Source organism: Eriocheir sinensis, chromosome 5, assembly GCF_024679095.1.
Source record: "Eriocheir sinensis breed Jianghai 21 chromosome 5, ASM2467909v1, whole genome shotgun sequence".
NCBI classification, from domain to species: domain Eukaryota; kingdom Metazoa; phylum Arthropoda; class Malacostraca; order Decapoda; family Varunidae; genus Eriocheir; species Eriocheir sinensis.
Genome location: NC_066513.1, coordinates 25,223,595 through 25,248,485, shown reverse-complemented (window position 1 = coordinate 25,248,485; position 24,891 = coordinate 25,223,595). Strand labels below are relative to the sequence as shown.

Genomic DNA, 24,891 nt, shown 5'->3' with positions numbered 1-24,891 from the left:
AAGGAAGTTAAGATTAAAGTTTGCGAGTCTTGATGTAGTTGTTTTTCTTTCCTTTTTCAGGGGGAGGTCGGGGGGCAAATTCACAACAAACTTAAGTAATTTAGTTTTGCTCTCTCTCTCGTAAAAACACTGCCTTCACATTTGGAAATCCACCATCAATAGTTTTTGCTCATTGTTTTTTTATATATCGTTCATAAGTGTGTTGGTGATAGTAAAGTGCAAGTCCAAAAAACAATACCGCCCAACGTGGGGCTCGAACCCACGACCCCGAGATTAAGAGTCTCGTGCTCTACCGACTGAGCTAGCCGGGCTGATGAAGGATGGGAGATCAGAGGGGTATCTACATATATTTTTCTTATTTCTTCTCCACTACTACTACTACTACCACCACCACCTCTACTACCACCACCACCACTACTACTACTACTACTACTACTACTACTACTACTATTATTATTATTATTTCGTGCTATCAAATTCCGTGGTTAAAAGGCGTCATTCACATGTCGATAACCACACAAACATGCATGAAAATGGTGGTTTCAGTGTCATGAAAATTCACTCTCTGAATGGCTATATTTTACGCTCTTAACGTGAGCTGATTATGTGGGGGCGAAAAAATTTGTGAAACGTTATTTGGAGTGGAAAATTTATACTGTGTGTGTGTGTGTGTGTGTGTGTGTGTGTGTGTGTGTGTGTGTGTGTGTGTGTGTGTTAAAATGAGTTTAGAATATAAAAATAAGAAACTTCAGTCGCTCTTTTCAATATACTTCTTTTAACGCGTTCTCTCTCTCTCTCTCTCTCTCTCTCTCTCTCTCTCTCTCTCTCTCTCTCTCTGTGTGGGAATATATTTAAGCTTCTGGGAAATGTGGTGTTGAGGAAGGATTTGAGGAAGGAGCAAGTGGATGCGGGTCTTTGTGGAGAGAGAGAGAGAGAGAGAGAGAGAGAGAGAGAGAACAGGGAACAAACGAAAGGTAAAGTTGGGGACAGACGCCATGGCTGCGCGTGGCCTCGGTGTTCCTCCCCGTCTCATTGACCCTGGCGGCAATGGCGGGACATCGTCAGTGATATCCGGGTTACCACCATTTACCTTTCCCAGGTTTTCCCGGGTACACATTTTTCCGACAGGCCCTAAAAGAAGGGTAAAAACACAAAAAAACATGTCATTCATCTTTCCAGGATTCATTGGCCCCTCGATCGCGCTCTGCTGACTTAGAAAAGGGCCGTACCCAGAACTGTAAAAGGGGCAGGTGGGTCTTTTTTCAGTAAATGAGAAGAAGGGCGAGTGGCCAGCGAAGCGAGTCCAATCTGTTGGTGTGTTCGGGATTTTGAAAAACTGACATTTCTGGGTGCATTTTGCTGCTGCCAAAACGAAAAACTGGGACTTTTCGTCGCAGTTTTTCGTTTTAACTTTCTCAGAAACTGTACCTTTCAGCAGATGAGGGGGTCGTCCGACCCCCTCCCCCCTGAGTATGGCCCTGGCGTAGCCTATGTCTGACACAGTGAATGGCCGGGAAAAAGAAAAAAAAGGACTGAAAGCGTCTGCGTGTGTTTGAAGGGCCCGGGCAAAGCTGGACTCGAAATGGTGATCCTGAGTTGTCATTTCACCTGAGGTCACCTTTACCACTAACCGAGCTACTGTGTAAATATATGAACATTCGAGTGCCATAATTCATTCTATTGAAGAGACGCGATTTAGAACAAAGTTAACGCTGTACATAGGAAGTTCCCATCCTGAAAGTCGAGCGTCCGGCGGTTGTTGTGGCGGCCAAGTCGAGGGTCCGTCAGGCAGCGGCGGTCACATACAGTCATGGAGGAGATCGGCATCACCGCGGCCTCGGAGAAAGTAAGACATTTTTTAACTCGTACATACAACAGAACAAGCACGTCAAAGCCTCGTACACCTCTCCTCTTCCTTGTGCCGAAGTCTGAACAGCCATAGTACTTAGAATCATGTTTTCCCGAGGCACGTAAAAGATTGCACCTCGGACATTATTATTATTATTATTTCCTCATCAGTATAATTTATCAAACACATACGAGCTTTATTTAACTGTTTCCTTCCTTTTGGCCACACTAATGGCCATAGTACTTACAATCATGATTTTTTCCGAGCCACGTAAAAGATTGCACCCCAGACCGTACTATTATTATTATTATTGTTATTTCCTCATCTGTGTAAGTTATCAAGCACATACAAGCTTTATTTAACTGTTTTCTTCCTTTTGGCCACATTAATAACCACTACTTACAATTACGCTTAACCCGACATTATTATTATTATTATTATTACCTATTATTATTATTATTTCTTCATATGTGTAAGTTATCAAACACATACGAGCTTTATTTAACTGTTTTCTTCCTTTTGGCCGCATATTGATATCCACAGGGTCATATAATTGCATTTCCTGAGGCTCGTAAAAGATTGCACTCCTTACATTATTATTATTATTATTTCCTCCTTTCCTACAGTTAATTACGAGTTTCCAAGCACACACAATCCTTATTTTACTGTGCTCTCCCGTATTGCAAAGTCTTAAGTCATGTGGTTTAGTAATTATGTTTTTGAGGGAATTTAAGCTGACTTAGGCCCTGCTTACAGAATTACACCCAACTCATGTCTTGACTCAAAAACTCATCTATGCTTCCTTACTGATGAGATTTAATATATGACACAGTGAAGGCTTTCTTTGTTAACTTAGGCTATAGGTTTCTGGATATCATGTGTTTGAAAATTCCCTAAACTTAACCAAACCTAACAAAACCCCAAACAGTTACTATAGGTCTTGACTCAGAAGATTCATATATGTTTCCTTACTAATGAGACTTTCTATACAACAAAGTGAGGTCATTCTTTGTTGATTTATACCATAAGGTACTGGATATCATGTGTTTGAAAATACCCTAAACTTAACCTAACATAACCCCAAACAGTTACTATTGGTCTTGACTCAGAAAATTCATCTGTGCTTCCTTACTGATGAGACTTTGTATATAACACAGTGAAGGCTTTCTGTGTTAATTTATGCTATAGGTTTCTGTATATCATGTCTTTGAAAATTCCCTAAACTTAACCTAACCTAACAAAACCCCAAACCATAACCATACATCTTGACTCAGAAAAATCATTATTCTTCCTTACTAAATGAGGCTTTCTATATAACACAATGACGGCTTTCTTTGTTAATTTATGCTGTAGTTGCCTGGATATCATGTTTGAAAGTTTCTTAAACTATTAGAAATACAATGTTTGTTGCTTGAAAATTTTTATTTAAGGATTATATTATGCAAAATTGGTTTGTTTACTAATACAAACATGTGAGAAAAATTTGGAAATTCCCCAAATTCCCAGAATCTTTCTATTTTTCAGGAAACTTTCCCACCCTTTGCAACCCTAATCCTTCCTCTGCTCGTCAGTCCTATTCTCATCTTATACTTGCCACTCCTATAGCCATTCTTCACCCTGTCCAGGTGGAGGAGATAGCCGAGGTGAAGGGCCCAGTGGTTGGGGGCCTGACGGTGGTGAATGATGAGTCAACCCGTGATGACTACAACATGTACAAGCGGCTCCTGCAGAACCTGGAGTACCTGAGGGTGCAGGAGGACTACATCAAGGACGAGCTGCACAACCTGAAGAAGGAGTACAGGCATGCGCAGGAAGAGGTAAGGGCCTGTTATCATATTCCTTCAAATTCCTTTCATTAAGAGTTAGCAGCAGGGAAGTGTATGGGCACTATATTCTTGTCTACTTCAAGCTTGTGATTGGAGCTTAGACTGCTTTGATAAACTTGTTGCTGATTGGACAGAAGCTTGAGACACCCAACCTCTCCCTTACCTAGAAACTGGCTTCTTCACCTTACAAGATTTACTTCAGTTCTGTGTAGCTTGCTGATGTCCAATATTAGTAATTTTTTCATCACTGGACCGTAAAATTTTAGTGGATTACAATCAAAGTAAAAATGGTCAGTGGCTAAAAATAAACAAAATAATACAAATTGAAGTAAACAGTGGGGTTGTAGATTCCTATATTTATTTTATCTTCTATGCAGTTTTTCATGGAATTATCAAGCTACTGTAAAAACAAAGAGTTAACTTTTTTTCAGTAGTCAGAAAGAAATACTGTTCAGAAAATTCTAACTTCTCAATATCTGCACTTTCAGGTACTACCTTTTGCCGTATATGAGAGTTGCATTCCTAACGATCATACTTAAAGTGAATTTTACGTTACATAAATATATTTTTGTATATTGTTTACAGGTGAAGAGAATCCAGAGTGTGCCGCTGGTGATTGGTCAGTTCCTGGAGGCCGTGGACCAAAACACAGGCATCGTCGGGTCCACCACAGGCTCAAACTACTATGTGCGCATCCTCTCCACCATTGACCGAGAGCTGCTCAAGCCCTCGGCCTCTGTGGCACTGCACAAACACAGCAATGCCCTGGTCGATGTGCTGCCCCCGGAGGCTGACTCCTCCATCTCCATGCTGCAGGTGTGTAGGGCTAATTGTAATGCTGGTGTAATGTTGTTCATCTTTTTACGTTTCATCATGTGAGAAATTTTGATTGAGATGATTCTAGTCTTAGGTCACCCTTTTAATTTTCTCTCACTTATTTGAGTTAGGTGATTGTTTTGATATATTCGACTGCAGCCTTTTATATTGTTCAGTTTGAAAATAATGCCTGTAATACCTGGAGTGGCTTTGTATCGTCAAGAGAATACTACACGTTTTATTGCTTATACGTGGTGGAAAAGCCTGTCATCTATACTTCCTTTGATTTGTTTCGTAATTATTATTATTGCTATTTTCTCATTTCCTCCACTAAATTAGGACTTTCCAAGCTCACACAAGACACATTTAACCCTGCTCTCCCTTATGGCCAAGTTTTAACAGCCATAGGGATTAAAATTTTGTTTTTCGAGGCACTTACAGACTGACATTATTATTACTATTACTCATAATTACTTGCAGGTGGAGGTGGTTCATCTCATGTTAGCCCTGTTTTAATTACTGTTTTAACCTTTTCCCTGGTGCAGGCTGATGAGAAGCCTGACGTAGCCTACTCAGACATCGGTGGGCTGGACATGCAGAAGCAGGAAATCAAGGAGGCCGTGGAGCTGCCCCTGACCCACTTTGACCTGTACAAGCAGATCGGCATTGACCCCCCAAGAGGCGTGTTGATGTTCGGGCCCCCAGGCTGCGGCAAGACCATGCTGGCCAAGGCCGTCGCCCACCACACCACCGCCTCCTTCATCAGGGTGGTGGGGTCTGAGTTTGTGCAGAAGTATCTTGGTGAGGGGCCACGCATGGTGAGGGATGTGTTTAGGCTGGCCAGGGAGAATGCACCGGCCATCATATTCATTGACGAGATCGATGCCATTGCCACCAAGCGCTTCGACGCACAGACTGGCGCTGACAGGGAGGTGCAGCGTATCTTGCTGGAGCTGCTGAACCAGATGGACGGCTTTGATCAGACCACTAATGTCAAGGTGAGGTGCCTCTACACTTGGAGGTTTGGGGTGCAGAATCAAGGCTTGCTGTAGAGTTCAGTCAAATCCTTATCCAAGATTTTTCTTCTTTGTTAACATTTGAGAGCAGTATCTCATGCACTTTTCTGATCATATAATATCAAGAATGCAATATTTTCTCCTACATAATCATTGCAGTGATCAATTATTTCCCTTTGCCCCTTTTTTTTTTTTTTTTTTTTTTTTTTTTTTTTTTCAGTAAAGGAGCAGCTCAAGGACAAAATCAAATGAAAATATAAGCGCCCACCAGACACTGTTCCTATAAATGTATGATCTCAAAATCCCTTTCCTCCCCTTCCTAAAATCTGTTCATGCATCTTATGTCAGTTACTGGACCTTCTAACACCAAAGCTTCTTCCCCCACAGGTGATCATGGCCACCAACAGGGCTGACACACTTGATCCAGCTCTCCTGCGACCAGGGCGACTCGACCGCAAGATTGAATTTCCCTTACCAGACCGAAGACAGAAGCGTCTCATCTTCTCGACCATCACCGGCCGCATGAACCTCAGTGAAGATGTTGACTTGGAAGACTATGTGGCTCGCCCTGACAGGATATCTGGTGCTGATATCAATGCAATCTGTCAGGAGGCGGGGATGCATGCCGTGCGGGAGAACAGGTACATCGTTCTGGCTAAGGACTTTGAGAAGGCCTACAAGAATAATGTGAAGAAGGACGAGTCTGATCACGAGTTCTACAAGTAATGAGACCCGTCCATCGTTGGTGTAGCTTCTCCGAGTGGGCTGAAGGGAGAATCTTTACAATGCTGAGTAATTTAAGGGAGTAGGATTTGTCAAGACTTATTATTTGTTTTCTTTCATTTTAATAAGAAGTCTAAATTAATGAAGCTTGTTTCTACTTGATAACACCCTTATACAACTCGTTACTAACATGTTTTCAAATACTGTTTTCTGGAGTAGGTAAAACAGTAGAGAGTATTGCACAAAAGGACTGAAAAGACATTGGTACACCACATTAATCTTTATTCAGAGTTATCATATCTGAATAAGGCTTCATGGTTACAGTTTAGGTTAATTCATGGTTAGGTTTGAATTATGTACACATGCAACATCTTGGAATATACTACACTACCATATTTGTAAAGAATGTAAAGTTACTTGCAATACTGCGTCATTTGTGGATTAGGGAAAGACATGCACAATACTGGATCACCAACATCACATAGCTGCAAATTATTATACTCATACTGGGACACTTATAAGATCCCTCAATACTGTGCAATCATAACCTAACGAATTCTACTACTTGTGGCATTGGACTGTGACACAGAGCAGAGGTTCCAGGGCACCTTAGAACCAGCCCAGGAGGCGTGTGGCGAAGCGGCCAGTGCAGTACAGCATTGCGAAGAGACCCAGGTAACCGAAGCTACCCCTTATGCGCTTGCGAGGATCTAAAAAGAAGAATGGCAAATATTAAGGTACTATCTAAATTCTCATTGGGTACTGTTGGTAGTTACAGTAGCCATGGGAATCTAATAGAGGGATGGCAAAAACTAAGGTACCAGCTAAATTCTGTTCAGGTGGTGTTGGTAGTTGTAGTTACTTAGCCATGGGAATCTAAAAGAGGAATGGCAAAAACTAAAGTACTAGCCACATTCTCTTCATGTAGTGTTGGTAGTTACTGTAGCCATGGGATTTGAATGGAGTTCTAAACGAGGGATGGTGAAAACTAAAGTACTAGCCACAGTCTCTTCAGGTAATGGCTTATGTAGTTACAGTAGCCATGGAAATTGAATGGGGAACTAAACAAATTTGACTCACCAACCTGATTTTGGGAATGGGATACCAAAGTGATTCTTCTTCCAGTACTTATCCCATGTTCATATAGGACTGCTGTTACCAATAAATCTTCTCCACCTTGAGCTATCATCAACTTCATGTGACAATTACCTAGTCTGAGAGCCTCTTCGTAATCCTTCCACCTCATCTCAGGCCTTCCTCTCCTCTACCTCCCTGGTCCCTCCACATCCATAAACTTTCCAATAAAACCATTTCCCATCTCTTTTAACATGTACATTCATACCACTGCAGCCTCCCATCTTGCATTTTCTCCAAGGTCCATCCAACTTTTGAAATACCTCCTATCATTTCTTATCACAAGAGAAGATGGTGCCACTATAAACACTTGCCTGCGCCATGACAGGCTGGGGCCGACTACCACCCAGGCCCCCCAAGCAAGCCTACCGGCGCTATCAGCGTAGACATAAAAAAAAAAAACATCCGTCTTAATGACTCAAAATATCCATATTCCCTTTTGCTTTGGGCCATTTTCAGACATTTTTCTCCAGTTATTCCAACTTCTCTTATTCTGTCATTAATTTCCTTCTCCAGTTCCCTGTTTAAGCTGAAGACTGAGCTGAGATACTTAAAACACACACACACAGTAAATGCCATACCCCCGGTGTAGTAGCCCAGAGCATAGGCGATGCGTCCAAGACACCAGACAGTGCCGCCAATGGCACTCACGATGGGGTGCTCCAGGCCCCCAAGCAGCAGCAGGCTCAGGAAGGTCGGGTAGTTCTCAAGGCTGAAAGGTCATGGTGTTTCCTTTAGTGTGTGGATAAGCTTAAGTCCTGTGGTGGCATTAGTCAATCTTTTTTTATTTTTTTATGTACAAGTTCCAGAGATATTTTTTCCTGAAGAGTTGTTCATGCCTGGAATTTTCTGCATTAGGAAATATGAAATGCAGTAAATAATAAAAAGAATTATTTCTTTTTACTGCAGTGATAGCATAATCATATACAGACATCCCTTGCTATACAATTGGGTTATGTTTCTCAAAAGTCAAACACAAGAAAAGTGTTTGGATGCATTCAACCTTAGAAAGAGACAGCGTAACACGGGCAGGAATACTCTCCCCTGTGGGGCCCGGGTGACCTCGAGACTGCACCACCACTGAGGTAATCACGTAATAGTGTTGTGACCCACTTTGTGGCGTAGTGATCACAAGATTGCACCGCCAATCACAGACATATTGTGTAACTGATCATGGGGGGGCATGTATACCTTCTTGGGAGGGAAAGTTCACGATCGTATGGCCGTGACAGTTGGAGCAGTATTTTTATTTTATTTTTCTTTCTTTGGAAACCATTCAAGCTAGATTGATGAAACTTGGTATTTATATGTATATTGACCTAACTTAAGATTCCTAAATAAAATTAAAGTCACAAGTCTTAAGGTTACAGTCAGGCAAAAAACGTTATTTTTTTGCCCAGTTTTCTCAACTGATATTATGAAGCTACTCCATGATGTTTAAACAGAGCACACTATCATAAGATTTATTTTACATATAAACAATCATGAAAAATATTGTTATATGATAATGATAGTTTGCTATTGCTTCAACTCCATCAATTTTGTTCAGGTTGAATTTTTTATCGAATTCAGAATAAACACACCTCTAGTTCTGATGTTATGAATGCCTACCAATGTGATATTATCTAAGCAAGTGCTGAAATTTGCTAAGAACATGAGATCTGTGCCGAAGCAGCTTGGTGGCAAGAAGGGTGAGCACGGACAGTTTGCACTTCAGTGTTACTCAGTTATTAGTAGTAGTAGTTATTATTTGGTGATAGTTTCGGTGAACTTGATTTCTTTCTGAGCAGTAGTCTGACTCTTCCTAAACTAACCTCAAATGTGAAAGTAAGTTTAAAATTCTTCACACTTCCCCTTTGATTCCAAGTGGACTCTCAATGTAGCCCAGTCAGGTAAAAAAAAGCCCAATCAAGGCTCCCACCCAGCACTCCACCCTCATGAAAGCCCCAAATGCCAAGGCCACTACTCACGTGTTCTGGTGGGCCCGCTGGTAGCAGTTGAAGAGGTCGTTGTCCTGACTGTACATGGTGGGGTAGTGGATCTTCAGTTCTTTGCGTTTTTTGCCCACCTATAAGCAAACATTGAGCTTTCACAGACTGGTATATAATGGATTGCTTCCTCTTGTTTGTTTGAATTATTGGTTTTCCACTGCTCATTGAAGGATTAGCCTCATCAATGCTTTTTTTCCACATTTCCATGTTGCCCTCCTTAACTCGTTTGCATCAATTCTTTTAGGGGAACTATGACCACCACTCATGCATTGGTAAATTTAAGTTTTTTAGACATTAATAAATGAGATGCTGGATGCATTAGGGGCTTGAAAATACTGGTCATTGAACATTTTCTCTGTTCTGAATGCTAGAGTTGAAGGAAACAGGCCAACAGCCACATTTGAAGGATGTGAGCATTACTCGTAACCATAACTTCTTTCTCGGGCAGAATTCCCATTTTCCAACAAATTGAGCAGGGAATCACATGCTGTGGCTATTTCAGAGTAAAGTTGGGCTCTGGGATAAGCCCTGTCATTCAGCTCCTAAAAAGCACCTTGCCTTGCTTTGAGATTGCATGATGCACTCACAAACTGAGTACTCACCTGAATGCCCTTCCACACCAACATGATGGAGGAGCCGATGGCCACCAACACACAATAGCCATACTCAGGCTGCAGCTCAATCGTCACCATCTTGGCACCTACGGCACAACAGAGTGTGTAAATGTAGGCTGGAGGGTTTGTGTGTATGTGTTGTCATGGATTTATGAAGGGAAATGTGTGCTAAAAGGAATGACTGTGTTCTCACAGGGAGAGGATGGTAGTTAGGCTGCAAGTGACGGTGGTGGCTATAGGGTGGTGGTGGTGTGTCATACCAAAACTACGGTGAATACATTTGTACTACAAGTGAAGCATGATGAAGGGGACATGTCCTTACCATAACTAAAGGTGATGAAAAGCTGTACTGCAACTCCTCACCTTTGAATAGTGTAAAGTATATTATTTTTCCATAAACTTGAATGCTCAGGCGACTTTAATGAAGTATAAGGTTGATAAATCGCCTGTGTTTTGGGGGTGCATTTATTTATTCCAAAGGAACAGAGAATACTTTTTTATAAGACCTTGGATATAAATTGCTATTAATTATTATTAACAGAAGTTGATAGTTAGCTGCTACTTCAGTTATGTATATTTTTTTATATTTTTTAAAGTACTCATTTTCACAAGGATTAACAAATTCATGACTGCATATTTTAATACATTGCAACCGAAGATCAACCTGCTACTGTTTATGTGCAGAGCATTTTGTAAAGAAACTTGTGTAAGCACATTCAGCTGGTGAGTGAAACTACATCACAAACTCTTAACATACTAGAGATCATTCTGCAATAATATCTTAATCCAAAAGTTACCTTGCAGAAACATCATTTTGTTTCAGTAACCCAGCAACCCAGGGAATGACAGTTTGGACCTTACAGGCATAAGCAATGTGAAAGCTTTCTCTATATACCTCACACAACACTTCACAGACCCACCCACACACACACAAACAAACATACAAACACAATTGCACCATGGATAGATTCCCTCATAAATTCAATAGTATACATAAATAAGTGTGGATCATTTCACCATTCTGGATTTTGTTAGGTTTGTTTGTCAGGGAGGTAATCGTCATCAAGTAATCATATAAATAAAATCTCTTACTTAAATCTGGACACAACACACATGTGCACATGCATACACACACACACAAACACATCTATAATCAAATAATTAGAATACGACACAATGAGCTTGACTCAATCATGTAAAACCACTATTAAGTGAGAATATACACACACACACACACGCATGGTGGTGAACAGTGACTAATTCAACGTCACTGCTGTCAGAAAACCACTGAACACCGGTGTAGAGGGCACCAACCTATTGTGATAGTGAACGTGTAGTCAGGTATGAAAGTGGGGTCCTGTCCTTTACTGGTGATAATAAATGAAAGCCTATCAAAGTGCATCAAATACTGTGTTGTGGTAGTTGAACTAAGAGATGACCTGTTGCTATGCCTGACTGACTGAACAAATTTTGAAGAATTTACCACTAACAAACTATGCAAGTTTATCAGAAGCAACAGATGTGGAGAGAAATTACCAGGATAGACAAGGTACTTTATGGGCTATTGCTAAGAGTTACAAACTCGCTCAACGGAGCAGGCCCGAGACTTAACTAACTTGACAGTCCAACAAAAGGTTATAACCTTCATCTGTACCAAGAAGGAAAAGGAGGCACCAAACCTAAAAAGGGATAACAAAAAAGCCAAAAATTAAATAAAGTAAATCAAGAGGAAAAATAAACTGACAGATGGAAGACAAAATGAAGAGTCAACTTGAATAGTATATAGATACGCAAGGAAACGTGTGGAAGCCCCAACATATCAAATCAACAATGACAATTTGTCATTGTAGTTTCTGGACAGATGCTTTTCAGCACAAAAGTAAAACAGGAAAAGAACTTGGGAATGTTGGTCCAGGGTCATGTGTCACCCAAAAAGAACATAAATAAAACTTGGGAGACCTACAAACTGCTGGCATTTCACAACAGGGAAAAGATGAAAAAATTAATAGACTTTGATTTGCCCCATGTTGGAATATGCATCAGTAGTATGGTCCCCACATAAGAAAAATCATATTAGATTACAAAGAGCTGCAACCAAGATGATCCCTATTCTAACAGATCTATAGTGCAAAGAAAGATTGGAAAAGTTTGGGCTTCCACCACTGGAAGAAAGGGAGAGGTGACATGATTACCCAGTCAAAACCATATATAAATTTAAAGAAAAGTTTGACTGTTTAAGACACAGATGAGACTCCACAAGTGTAGCTCATTTCATATATACCACAACCAAGTAAACACACACACACACACACACACACAGTCCTCCCCAAAGATCAGTCACAGAGCTTTGAGCTCCTTCCGTAGGGGAACGGCTGGCTGTCTCAAGAGAGACCCGCGGCACACCAAGAGGTGAATTACACACACACACACACACTCATTCACACACTTAAAGCACATTTGTATTTCAGTAAAATAACAATTATGGTCCTTCATTAAGCAAGCCATACTATTACCTTATGTGATCTATACACATACCACAGCAAAGACATGGTCACACTAGTCAAAGATATTGCTGGACCCATTGCAAGTGAAGGATTCTTAATTAACACTTGTCCACAAGAATAGCTGGTTTGGGGTGGTTGGGAACTGTTCATTCAAATTAATATTCATTATGATTATTCTATATTTGCTCATCAATGAACAAAGACATTTTAGTACTTTAGTACTTCTGTTTGTTTTAACATTTGCTGTCCTCATTGGGAGGATGAGCACATACAAGGGTTTAGGTAGACTACCATTAAGGTTGTGTATTCCAGCACAGGACTCTACTTTGCTTTTGCTCCAGCCTTTGAAATCTACAGGCTGGGCTCATTCCTCCAAGCATCCTCACCCAACTCATCTTGTCAATCCAGCCCAATAATGCCAGACAGAGATCACAATTTCTTAGCTAATGCCCGACCCTTCCTCTCTGATATCCATGACTACTGTGACTAACTTAGCTTCACACACCATGGAATTTACAACTGGAAAATGTCCCTTCTTCTATAATAATAGGATTTGTAAGTTCAAGGCTACAATTTGAACGTGTTCATTCAGAAAAAGTTAAGAGTGTACAAATGTGAAGGCTTGCAAAAGGAAACTGCTGCTGGAATCATAAAAAAAGCAAAAGGGTTCATGAGGTCAGGTCAGGAGGGCACGTCTGGCAGTCATCACCGAGGTGCAGCACCTCGTCCTTCACACACACATCCACCTGCAGGAAGGATGAGGAGTCTCCCGAGTCACTGCTCTTGCTGCCACCCGCTCGTACACTCTGTCTAGTGTTTGCCCTGCTGCCACCACTGGAAGGGTTGCTGGCATTTGCCATCAGGTTGACATCTGGCAAGGTCATGGGTGGCTGCACAGGCAACTGTACTCTGCTGTAATTTCTGGGCATGGGCGGCCCTGGTGGAACTCCGTGGTGCTTCATGTGGTCTTTGTAAATGTGCCGCTGACTGAAGTTTTGGTGGCACACCTCGCATACGTAGGGACGTTCTCCCGTGTGAACTCGGTTGTGACGGCGAAGGTCTGAAGTCTGTGCAAACCGCTTCCCACACTGGCTGCAGGCAACGGGCTTCTCACCGGTGTGAACCATAAAGTGTTTTTTCAGCTTGCCGCTCTCGGTGAAACAGGCGCTGCAGAGTATGCATGCGAAGGGCCGGTCACCAGTGTGCAGTCTGGTATGGCGCTTGAGGTCACTGTTCTTAAGAAACGCCTTTCCACACTCATTGCAGATGAAGTTCTTTTCACCAAAGTGGGTCTTTTGGTGATTCTTCAGGTCACTTTTCTTTATAAAGGTTTTGTGGCACTCTGAGCACTCAAAGGGCCGCTCGCCCGTGTGGTGGCGTGTGTGGAAGGTCAGTTTTACTCTTTCTATGAAGCCAAGTCCACAAACCTCACACACGTACGGCCTCTCCCCAGTGTGGATCATCACATGTCTTTTTAGGTCACTGTTTTTAGAGAACACTTTGCCACAGTCTGTGCAGTCGTATGCTTTGTCACTCGACTGTGACTGTTCTTGGCATTCTTGTGACGCCCATCCACATGGTTTATCACTTGAGTGAGACTGTTCTGGCCGTTCTGGGGATGCCATGGTGAATTTGAGTGTTATTCCTAATGTCACTTGTCGCAGTTCCTGGAATCATAAACTTGGAATAATATTTCGGATACAATTTTAACCATTAAGTCTAAGCCACTAAAGGAGGCAAGTTTATGTGTATTCACTTGTATTTGAAGGATTACATTTATTTGAGGGTTTTAATAGTGCCATGTATTACTATTTTAACCCCTTCGATACTGGAGGTGTTTCGTGACGCGTGTGTCACTGCCTGATGCGCCCATGAAGCACCAGGTGCATCCCCCGTGACATACCCGCATCACAGTTAGATATGTTGGTATTGAGGGGTCACAAGGACTCAGTTTTGGGGTTGTCTGCCAGTATGAGGTGGCACCCGGTGCCTCAAGGGTGCATCACGCTGTGATGCATGTCACAAAACACACACCTGGTACGGAAGGGGTTAATTGTGTGAATTTAATTAGTGTCATTACTTTTGACCAATTAATCTGCCTTTGAATAAGGAAGCAGTAGGGTTATTCCAGCTGGCATCCAAATCATGAGGACTGTCTTGGTGTTACTAGTTGTACCATTTAGCTTAATTTAGTAACCAACGCCAGAAAGTTTAAGTTCATTTGACAAGAGCAGTAATCAATACTTCTTAGCAGCGATTCCCTAATGATTAGCTCCAGACATTTATACAATATTTTCTGGTGTTTAGAACTGATGAAAAAAGGATGGAACACAAAATATTCATAGTCTCCTCTTTAAACTTCAAAGTATCACACCATCATGTCCTTAATGCATAATACTATAACTAACAGCTGACCATACCATACCCAAACCAGGATTCCCATGACCCCTCCCCCCCCCAGTACCCGACCACACAGGGACAGCACCAGCCACACACACTCACGATGACTCGCCACTATGTACAAGCCCTGTAACGAACACCTGCCGCCCCTACACCTGCAATAATGGAGTGAATGCGGCGCCTCGTGACACAGACAGCCTTAGAGAACAAGGGAAATGGAGGTTAATATGGAGTCCAGCTAATATTCCTTCCCCTCCCCCCGATCCTTGCCCCGCCGGCCGTGACGCAGCAAAGCAAGCACCAAAACCAGCAGTAAATCACTAGGCAGCGGTGCATCACGCCCCCTTGCCCCACTCAGCGGTCCCCCGGGCTGGGGCACACGGCGGCCACCACGGGGGACGGAAACAAGGGCCTGAAGGACTCACTGTGTCGTCAAGGTCAGCGGGGCGGGCAGGTAAACACACACACCTTCCAGCGGCCCGATGCTCCTAGACTCAGGCAGTGGCCGTGTAAAGCACCCGCGGCTATGAAGCGTTATCTAATCTATTTATTAAGCTTTTTTACCTAGTTCAAACCGTCCAGTATTAACTAGTTCAATTACATACCTCTCTCTCTATTAGTGAAAGAGAAAAAATAAACTATCAATCAAGAAAGAAAGAGAAATATGCGAAGTATTGTATTACCCTGAAATATTGATTTTAACAATGTTCTAAAGGAGGAAATTAACGAAGGGGTTCTTCACCGGGGAGTTCCATACCAGGACTGATGATGATGATTTTGACAGTCAAGCGAAGGGGGTGTGACCAAGCAATCCAGTGCAGGGGTCGATCATCAAAAGGTTAAGAATTATAACCCCTGATCGATTAATGGATGATTTTGCTGCTGAGACTCATTAAGGGGAGTCCAGTCAAGTGGAAATTAAGACCATAGCTGCTGCAAAAAGAAAAGTTTAAGGTGAATATATGCACTTGGCAGATCGAAGAAAAGACTACACGCTTGAATAATCATCATCGTCAGCCTGTTTCATTCTACTCCAAAGTCCATTCCTCTCAAAAGTAAACGCTCCGTAAACTTCTTGAAAACAAATCCTCACACCTGCTGAATGTCTTAATTGCCTTTGAGTCTTATGCTCCCGGACTATCCCATGCACTTTCTCGACCAGCTGTTCCTTATCCATTAGGCCTATATAGTGATACCGATCTCTCTTTATATGCTTTAATTTTAATTCCTTACCCGGTTTTATGTATATTTTTCTCCACTTTTAATTAGTGAGGGATTTATTTGTTTGTACCAGTTCACCTATATATAGTAAGTTGACATATTCATTTACTGATTTGAGAGCATTGTCTTACGGTACATTTGCGAGGTGACAAGATATATATCTGCAAGTAATTAATATACTCTTTTTGTTTTACTGTTTCAGATAAATTAAAACACTCAGGGGCCAAAAAGGGAAAAGTGAAAGTTGAGTGAAAAGTGTAATAGTGGAAAATAGCAAAAACACATAGAAAAGTAAATCAGGGAAAGAAAAAGACAGAAAAAAAAACACATAAGTTCAGGATGAATTAAGTATTTAAGAAAGTGATGTAATACTTAAAAGGAAAGTGTGAATAAGTGAATATGAAGGAAGGAGGAACGAGAGGAGGACCTATAAGAAGCGATACAAGAAGAAGAAGACAAAATAGAAGGTAATGCGCAAGGCGACGCTCACCTGTTCCTTGTTGTTGTCTTCCCCCGTCCGCCGCTCCGCCTTTCCTTCCCGACCACTCCGCCATGGGTGAGCACCTTCCTCGTTTATCCTTCTGTATTCCCTCCATCCGCCGCCCTTGGGGTCTGATTGGGCCACCGGGGGGAAGCGCAGGCCACGGGGGTTGACGCTGACGAGGTATAGCGGCCCGGGGAGGAGAAATAATGGCTACGGGGGAGGAAATAGTGGCGGCCTGGGGTGCTGAGCGGTGTGTTGTGATGGCCTGACCTCTCGTGGCTCCCTTGTGTTGCGGGACGAGTGGTATTTTGTGTTGTAAGAGGCGTCGTTAGTGTTGTAGTTGTGTTCTCATAAAAGGAATGTGTTGCTGGGAAATGGACGTAACATCAATACCTCACAGGCCTCCCTTGTGTTGCGGGATTAGTGTTAATTTTGTGTTGTGTTGCGAGGCTTTAATACCTTGGCGGTGGTCCAGGTGTGTTGTAGTTAGAACCGTCCACTCAATGTGAGGCATCAAGGACCAGTTGGTTCTCTAAAGTATATACTAGGGTTATTTGGTATTACTACAGAATTACACCCATTATATACTGCAAGGTCCAGTCTGGCCCCAGTCTAGCACTCAGTGGTTCTGGTGTGTGTGTGTGTGTGTTTCAGCATTAATTGCACACATGGTCCAGCTCAACCCAGTGCTACAGATAATTAAATTTTGGTCTGGTATTGCTGGCAGTTTTGCGTTTCTAAGGCTCTACTGGCAATATAAATGTGGCTACATGCGTCTCAGGTGACAAGATTTCTGAAGTTGAGAAATTAATATAAAGCTAGCTGGGTCATTTTGTCCTGCCAGCTGACTAGCTACTGATGGTTTGTCATCAGCATGTCTCATTACCTTAATGTGTGCAAAATGTCTTTTGCTAGTTACTCCTTCAGTTATAATTGTTAAGCTTTACAATTTCCATCATGAGATCAATCAATTTCTATTTTACAAGCATGTGAGTGCCTCCATGACGCCAAAACCTCATGTATCATCCAAGGATACACTGAAGTGCCCTATTTGCCTGCTTAATTAGGACAGATTTGCTTTCTAAGTTTTCAGTATTTCATTGAACTTCCACTGAGGGGATCATCTGGAAATATTACATATACCAGTGTATTTTCATGCTTTTGCATCATGTATACCTACATTGAAATGATGCATCATTAATAGATAGGTTCATGTGTTGCCTCAGGTTCATATTTAGTCAGGTTATTCCATGAGTTCACCACGTTGGGATGAGAAATGTTTCCTAAGTACTTTACTGTACTGCTTGACTTTTTCAACAACCATAAAAGTTAGAAGAAGAAAAAAAATAGGAAACTCCATGTTATCCAAATTTGACCAAAATGTTTAAGGTAATAAGCCAGTTAGTGTTTTGAGTTTATTTTCTCTCCACTCAAGAATAAAACATGGCTATGTGTTGGTCACATCTGAATGAAATATATAAAAGATGTTTTCTTGAAATTATAGTTTCCTTCAAACAATTATCTCCCTTTCTCCAGGTATCTCGCGTGACCACTGGCATAAGCGGCGCGCCACTGGTGGCAAGCGCACCCAGCCTCGCAAGAAGAGGAAGTTTGAGCTTGGTCGCCCTGCTGCAAACACAAAGGTAAGCAAGGGTAATGTGATCGGGTGGTTTGGATTATTATTTAATATTGTGTTTTGTATGGGTAGATATGTATAGCTTAATGCCACCAAGTTCCTCACAGAGATTCTTCTGTAGTAGTTAGTCACAGCAGAGGGATGCCTGGTTAATCAAAATTTCTTGGTGGGTTAGAGAGCAAGCTGAAAGATAAATCAAAACATTCCAATTTTTTTATTTTCATACCGCTAGTAGAAAGATGTTAGGCAACCACAAAATGATGATACAACTTTCCTCATAGTTTGTCGGTGAAGACAACATAACACGGTACACATTTACTGAGGCCTTGCCAGTTGCAGCTACTTCAAGATACCATTGCACACACGCTGACACCCTTCCACCCTGTTTCAGCTTGCACCCCAGAGGATCCACACTGTCCGCACGCGAGGTGGCAACAAGAAGTACCGTGCCCTTCGTCTGGACACTGGTAACTTTGCCTGGGGCTCTGAGGGTAAGTAGAGTGCAGTTGAGTATGAATTTAAGTTTTCTTATTCATGTAAGTAAAGTAACATCACTTATTCCTCCAGCAAGGAGGCCAACTGTTTTTTTCATTTAAACTCATAACTACCCGTAGCCAACAACATGGCTAAACTTCTGTACTGTACCTGTATAGTTACATGAAAGTCAGATGACTTATACTGTATATTAATATTCACTTAGTAACTTCAGTTTCATCATCACCATTTCATTTAACACCCGTTTTCACTTCCTGAGCGGTTGGATGCTTTGTGGCTCTCCTCCATTCTACTCTGTCTTCTGCCTGATGCTCATCCAATCCCATTAATGCCAAGTCTTCCTGTATACACCTTCACATTTTCCTAGGTCTACCAACTGGTCTCCTTCCTTCTACCTCCAATCTCCAAAACTCCCAGCACTGTATCCTCCCCTGCTCTCTTTACATGTCCAAACCATTGGAATCTTTTCCTTGAGCACTATTTCCAGGTCCTCTACTCCACATTTGTTAGCTACATCTGCACTGGAACTGGACACCCTGTCTTGCCACCCAATGCCAACCATATACCTCAGCATTCTGCGATCACTGGCTCTCAATACCTCCGTCAATTTTCTAGTTAAAGCCCATGCTTCTGCTCCATACAACATCACTGATCTAATATATATTTGGTGCACCCCTGCTCTGCTCTGTAGAGGGATGCTACAATTCGCAAGTAAACTAGCCACCTCCCTCCACTTTAACCACACTGCCTCCACTCTCGCTCTCACTGTCCTTTCCACTCCAGCCTCACACTCCAGAACATCTCCCAAAGAACAAAAATGTTCTACCTCATCCAGCTTTCCTCCATTCACCTCTAGTTCATCCCTCTCAGTTTCTTGTCCTTGCTGTCTCCTTACACAAGCTGGGCATGTAAAATTCTGCACTCTTACATTTCTGAGGCCTGAGCATCTATGGTGGCACCACTGCCTGCATCATATGCACAAGACTGAATTTACACCTACTCCCTTTCCTCGGCATCCACATGGATATTTTCCTGATTTAATCTTTTCTCTTGCTTCTTTTCTAGTCACCATGTATGGTACTTTGTTTTTTCCATATTAGTTTTCAAACCTCTCTCCATTCCTTCCTTCCATTGAGGCTATTACTCTTTTCTTTCACTTCTGCTGTCTCTGCATTTACTACCAAGTCATCTGCATACAGCAGCTCCCATGGTGCCTCTCCTCTTGCTTCCTTTGTTGCCTCCTCCATTACTGTTATAAACAAGAGCAGGCTAAGGGCAGATCCCTGGTGAACCCCACTCCAATTTCGAACTCATCTGATGATCCCACATCTTTTCATTCTCGATTTTGTACCTTCATATAGTCCCTTTACCAATTCAACCAATCTTTCTGGTACTCTTTGCCTTCTCAATGCCCATCTTCAGTGTGCATATTGATATAAAATTAAAGCAACTTTAGCTAAAACCCAATCCCCTTGTGGCAGAAGAACCGTGCGTATAGTATTTTGTGATAGCAGTCTTGGTTTAACATTGTACTTTTTTATTTAAACTGAAGTTATTCTTCCATCTGCTAAAAGACATACTATTATTATCCTCATGGTAAAAACTACTAACTACTATGAAGTCTAAATATGCTTAGTTTATTTAAACTTCCAAAACTAGTTGAATACGCATAGCACAATTAGAAAAGTTCTTGATTATTCCCATTTATTCCTGTAAATTCCCAAGATTTTTAAGGAACTCTTACAGGCTCTTAAGTTTGAAGGAATTTTACAACCCCAGTCCAAAGCAACAGTTCAGTCAAGTTCATTGCCCTTCCCCAACCTGCAGCCCACAGATTGGGAGCCCTTCCATTTGAGAGCCTCAGTTCTTTTGCTGATTTTGTTAACATTTTGGGTTGCTTTTAAGTAGAGAATTCCTGCTCATAAAAATTCTTTAGGTAAAGTGTTTAAAGGAGAACTGGACCATTTTTCATTGTGTTGTGCCTTGTAGTTTGTGTGTAGCTTATTGCCTCCCATTTTCCAGGCCAGACAAGGAAGACCCGTGTGGTGGATGTGGTGTACAATGCCAGTAACAACGAGCTGGTGCGTACCAAGACGTTGGTGAAGAATGCCATCATTGTGATCGACGCTGCTCCCTTCAGGCAGTGGTATGAGAGTCACTATGCTCTCCCCCTTGGCCGCAAGAAGACCACAAAGCTAGTAAGGGGGACTATTTTATTGCCTTCTTGTTTAATATTTGTATAATCATAAAGTTGTCTTGCCCTCTATTCCATTTATTGAAGATATCTAATGGATAAAATATGGAATGGCTTATAGGTATACAATCATCTATTTTTAACTTCCTACATGTAACTTACTGCCATAGTGGAATTGATCTTAAAAACCCATCTAAGCAACCAACTAGTGAAGTAAGATTGTGTCCAAACCATAGTGAAGGGCATTTGTCTAGCAGGAATTTTAATTAAACTGCTCTATTATTTGTAATGTTAAAAGGCATGCTTCTCGTATTGTAATGACCGGATTGTTAAACACTTCCTCGCCCAAGCACACATATTTGACAAGGCTTTCACAGGAGTTATGGGCCTTTCCAGGGGTAGTTTAATGACCATGGTGGTAGTTTGACCCTTCTTCTGTACCTTGAACCTACAGAAACACTCATTAGAACCCGACTGATCTCCGTTTTGGCCTTTGGAAATTGTTGATGTGAGAGGCAGGGTCGTCTAAGAATACCAAGCTTAGACTTTTTTAGCCTCCGTCATCAGCTTGGCATTCTTGACTAGCAGTGTAATGTCAAGTTTTCTTTGGAACAATTTTGATGCTTAGATTTACCTTTTCACCAGATTTCTCTTGTAGCTATTTACAAAGTTATCATTAATTTGCTTCACACTTACCCTCCCACCCTTCTTAACAAGCCGTCACATTAGTGTATTTTGACCCTAAATAATTCTGAGTCAATCTACTCAACTGTATTGTATTTTTTTATTTATTCTTTCCAAATTACAGTAGGGTATTATTGATGGATCACAGGATGATAAAAACTATCTGACAGGTTATTTGTGGCAGTTTTTGCTACAGCTGGCTGAAAATTACCCATGTCATAGTTACTCTGACCTATAGAAAACATTACTGGAGTGGTTGTACTTGTAGCAGACACTCGGGACTCAGGGATTCTTGTGTTCTCCCCCAGACTGATGCTGAGGAGGCTGTCCTTAATAAGAAGAGGTCCAAGAAGACCGAAAAGAAGTACAAGGAGCGTCAGCGAACAGCTAAGGTGGAGACTGCCCTGGAGGACCAGTTCATGACTGGCCGCGTGTTGGGTAAGGATTGTGTTAAGAATGGACACACACTGTTCTTAACTTTTTTACTCTGGTTATGATAGTGTTGGATAATACAAGTGTAGCTTTATCGATATAAGTCAAAGCAATTGTGAATGAACTTTAAAACAGTTGCATCATTGATAGGCTCATTAAATATAATCTATTATGCTTAATCCATGCAGTAAGCTGTTACTACCGAGTACTGGGTGTCGAATCTGAACCTTCTGAGTAGAAGTCAAAGGCAGCAAACCAAATGAGCGACTCGCCAATTAGCTAAAAGGTCACCACGCCAGAGGCAACCTCTGTGGCACTATACCTGACGCCCCAGCCCGGCACTGTGAACCACATCCGTGGTAGCTGGAGACTTTAAAAATCAGTATATGTTTCATTACGAATTAATTAAAAGCATTTCCAGCTACCATGAGCGTGAGTGAGTTCACCTTCATGTTCACAGGCCTCTGGCCCGTAGACCTTTTAGCTCATCAGTGGCTCACCTTGTTTGCTGCCCTGACTTACTCAGAAGGCCTGAGTTCAACAGCTAGCACTCAGTGGTGTTACAATATGGGATGTTCTCAAGGAGTTGGTTGGATAACTCCAGCTCTCATGGATGTAGTTTGCCAGTCACATGCAAGAGAGTTTTTGATGCTATTAGACTCAGTAGTGACTGTATTACCTATTTATGATGTGGTATAACTTTTAATACATAGAAATTGTGATGTACAGCTCCGAAATATTTATACCACATTCGATACCATTGCTATTTGCAAGATTTATTGTATTAAAATAGTGCATCTTTTAAAGAAAGTCCTCTGAACTTCAGGGCATAAGCTGATTATAATGATATACACAAAAAAGTGAATAATATCCAAGATCATGCCTCACTTCTGGCTCGAGTGCTACATCATGCTTTCACGGTTTTCCACAATACACTTTACCTCAGATCCCATTCTTTGTTCATCAGAGGTTTCTTTCATATCCATTCATTGTTACTAATCAGGAAGTTTAGGAAATTATGTATGTAAGGCAAAGTCAGATATATAGCAGTTGAGGAATGAGTGGCAGCAACAGAAACAAGATTATTATTATGGGATAAGAAGAATGAGTAACAGGAAGAGCAATGAGCTCACTACCCATTGTATACCATAATAATGAGCTTTTCCCCCTTCAGCCGCTCATTCCTCTGCACTCTCCTGCCATATATCTGACTTTACTTTATTACATAATATTTGCAAGTTCTTCATTAGTAACATTGAGTGGAAATTAGAGAAGCTAATTGATGAATGAAGACAGTTGAGGTAAATAAGTGTGGTATGGGAAGTCATGAATGCACGAGTGTTTGGTGCAGCACAAGCAACACCGGCAGACAGTGCACCCACGTCCAGGCGCCTGCCACTCTGAAGGAGGATACATGATCATAGAAATTATTCAGTTTTGTGTATATCACATCTATACTGGTTATAGTCATATTCAGGAGACATTTAAAGGAAAATGGTCTATTGCAGCACTGATTCAACAAATATTGCAAATGGCAATGGTCTGTAAAAGTGGTGTCAACATTTTGGAGCTTTCACGAATGTCTGTAACAAATACAATTACTGCCGAGTCTCATGGCATTAACCATAATGGTTTATCTTGTATGCAAGTGATCTAAGATAAGTATAATCAAGTAGCACAAGAGTGTGTATGATTGGCGACTACTACCATGAGAGCTGGAGGTATCCAGCCAATGAGTCAAGGTTAGAAGGCTAACAATAGAAAACTGATACATCCAGATTGAATGATGACACTGCTGTGCACTAGACCCACTTTGCTGTGCCGTTCTGGTCAGCTGGGTCCATGCTGTTCTCAGTCATAGTTACTCTGACACACACCTCCACTAGCCCACTTCATCTTCCTGCTGTACCTCATTACTGAAACTGCTCCTCTTTCCTCCATAGCCTGTATCTCCTCCCGCCCTGGGCAGAGTGGCCGTGCTGATGGCTACATCCTGGAGGGCAAGGAGCTGGAGTTCTACCTTAGGAAGATCAAGAGCAAGAAGAGTAAATAGAATAAATGACATGCTGACAATGACTGAGGTGTCTTATTATCTTATCCCTTCGTTCTGTTGCTGTGGCAGCTCTTGGGGATGAACAGATCTGATTCATGCCACCATAATTTAGTTGTCCCTCAAACTGCAAAGGAGTTCATTGGGGAGTTAGCTTCACCTCTGGGGAGACAGATGCTGGATAACATTGAGAAATAAAGCTGCCAGGCTTGCTGGGATTTAGACCACCGATGTCCCACTCTCCTGAGGAGAAAAATGTTAGGAGTCTCGCTAAAGAGGTTGTGGGCCATTTCAGTGCAAATAACCAACCCTGCCTACCGAGCCCAAGCTCTGTCCGGAGAACAGATGGATGTCTTGTGTCAGACATGGTTGGACAGAGGGTTTGTAGGGATATATATATATAATATATATACATATTATAAAATGTAGGTCGACGTTGCGAGTCGCACGTTGAAATCGCAAACTTTGAACCATTATTCCTAATATTGAAACCCATTGACATCTTGTGCTTGGCCATCTAGGTGGCCTAGCGCTGGGCCCGAGCTGATAGTGGTGCTTTGCATCGGCTGCCGCCTGAATGGTGTTTTTGTCAGGGCCCGTGTGTGTGGCTGTGTTTGTTATGGGTTTTGGCTTCTCAATTTGCCAATTCTTGTTTTCCACATGTTGCACAGAACCCCTTTCTTTTCTTCCATCTCTTTTTGAAAAAGAAAATGGAAGAAAGGAAAGGGGTCCCGCACAACATGTGGAAAGTGAGAATTGGCAAATCGAGGAGCCTGGGCCCACAATGGGGACAGCCACACACGCGGGCCCCAGTGAAAATGC

The 24,891-nt window shown here is 41.9% G+C and overlaps 3 protein-coding genes and 1 non-coding gene across 7 annotated transcripts; 2 read left to right on the top strand and 2 right to left on the bottom strand.

Moving 5' to 3' along the window:
* Positions 1-238: 238 nt before the first annotated feature.
* Positions 239-311, bottom strand: Trnak-cuu (transfer RNA lysine (anticodon CUU)). The gene has a single exon. It is a non-coding gene; the product is annotated as a tRNA-Lys (tRNA).
* A 1,384-nt stretch (positions 312-1,695) lies between these two features.
* Positions 1,696-6,376, top strand: LOC126985584 (26S proteasome regulatory subunit 6B-like). The gene is made up of 5 exons (XM_050840742.1): positions 1,696-1,846; positions 3,475-3,666; positions 4,261-4,491; positions 5,037-5,489; positions 5,895-6,376. Exons 1-5 carry the CDS (start codon positions 1,811-1,813, stop codon positions 6,231-6,233), a joined length of 1,251 nt encoding a protein of 416 aa, XP_050696699.1. The 5' UTR covers positions 1,696-1,810; the 3' UTR covers positions 6,234-6,376.
* A 119-nt stretch (positions 6,377-6,495) lies between these two features.
* On the bottom strand, positions 6,496-15,454 carry LOC126985592 (microsomal glutathione S-transferase 3-like). 4 transcript variants are annotated; one of them, XM_050840771.1, is made up of 5 exons: positions 15,299-15,442; positions 9,958-10,055; positions 9,335-9,432; positions 7,946-8,076; positions 6,496-6,940 (listed from the first exon to the last, which is right to left on the bottom strand). In XM_050840771.1, exons 2-5 carry the CDS (start codon positions 10,045-10,047, stop codon positions 6,840-6,842), a joined length of 420 nt encoding a protein of 139 aa, XP_050696728.1. In that variant the 5' UTR covers positions 10,048-10,055; positions 15,299-15,442; the 3' UTR covers positions 6,496-6,839. The 4 variants fall into 4 exon arrangements, with proteins under 4 accessions (XP_050696728.1, XP_050696713.1, XP_050696709.1 ...); XM_050840756.1 differs by lacking the exons at positions 6,496-6,940; positions 7,946-8,076; positions 9,335-9,432; positions 9,958-10,055 and adding an exon at positions 10,421-14,140 and having other exon boundaries at positions 15,299-15,454; XM_050840752.1 differs by lacking the exons at positions 6,496-6,940; positions 7,946-8,076; positions 9,335-9,432; positions 9,958-10,055; positions 15,299-15,442 and adding exons at positions 10,421-14,140; positions 15,195-15,294.
* Positions 15,455-16,589: 1,135 nt separating this feature from the next.
* Positions 16,590-24,095, top strand: LOC126985634 (40S ribosomal protein S8). Its single transcript, XM_050840792.1, has 6 exons — positions 16,590-16,650; positions 18,115-18,221; positions 18,606-18,705; positions 20,732-20,907; positions 21,896-22,025; positions 23,963-24,095. The coding sequence occupies exons 1-6, from the start codon at positions 16,647-16,649 to the stop codon at positions 24,070-24,072; spliced, it is 627 nt and encodes a 208-aa protein (XP_050696749.1). The 5' UTR covers positions 16,590-16,646; the 3' UTR covers positions 24,073-24,095.
* The last annotated feature ends 796 nt before the right edge of the window (positions 24,096-24,891 follow it).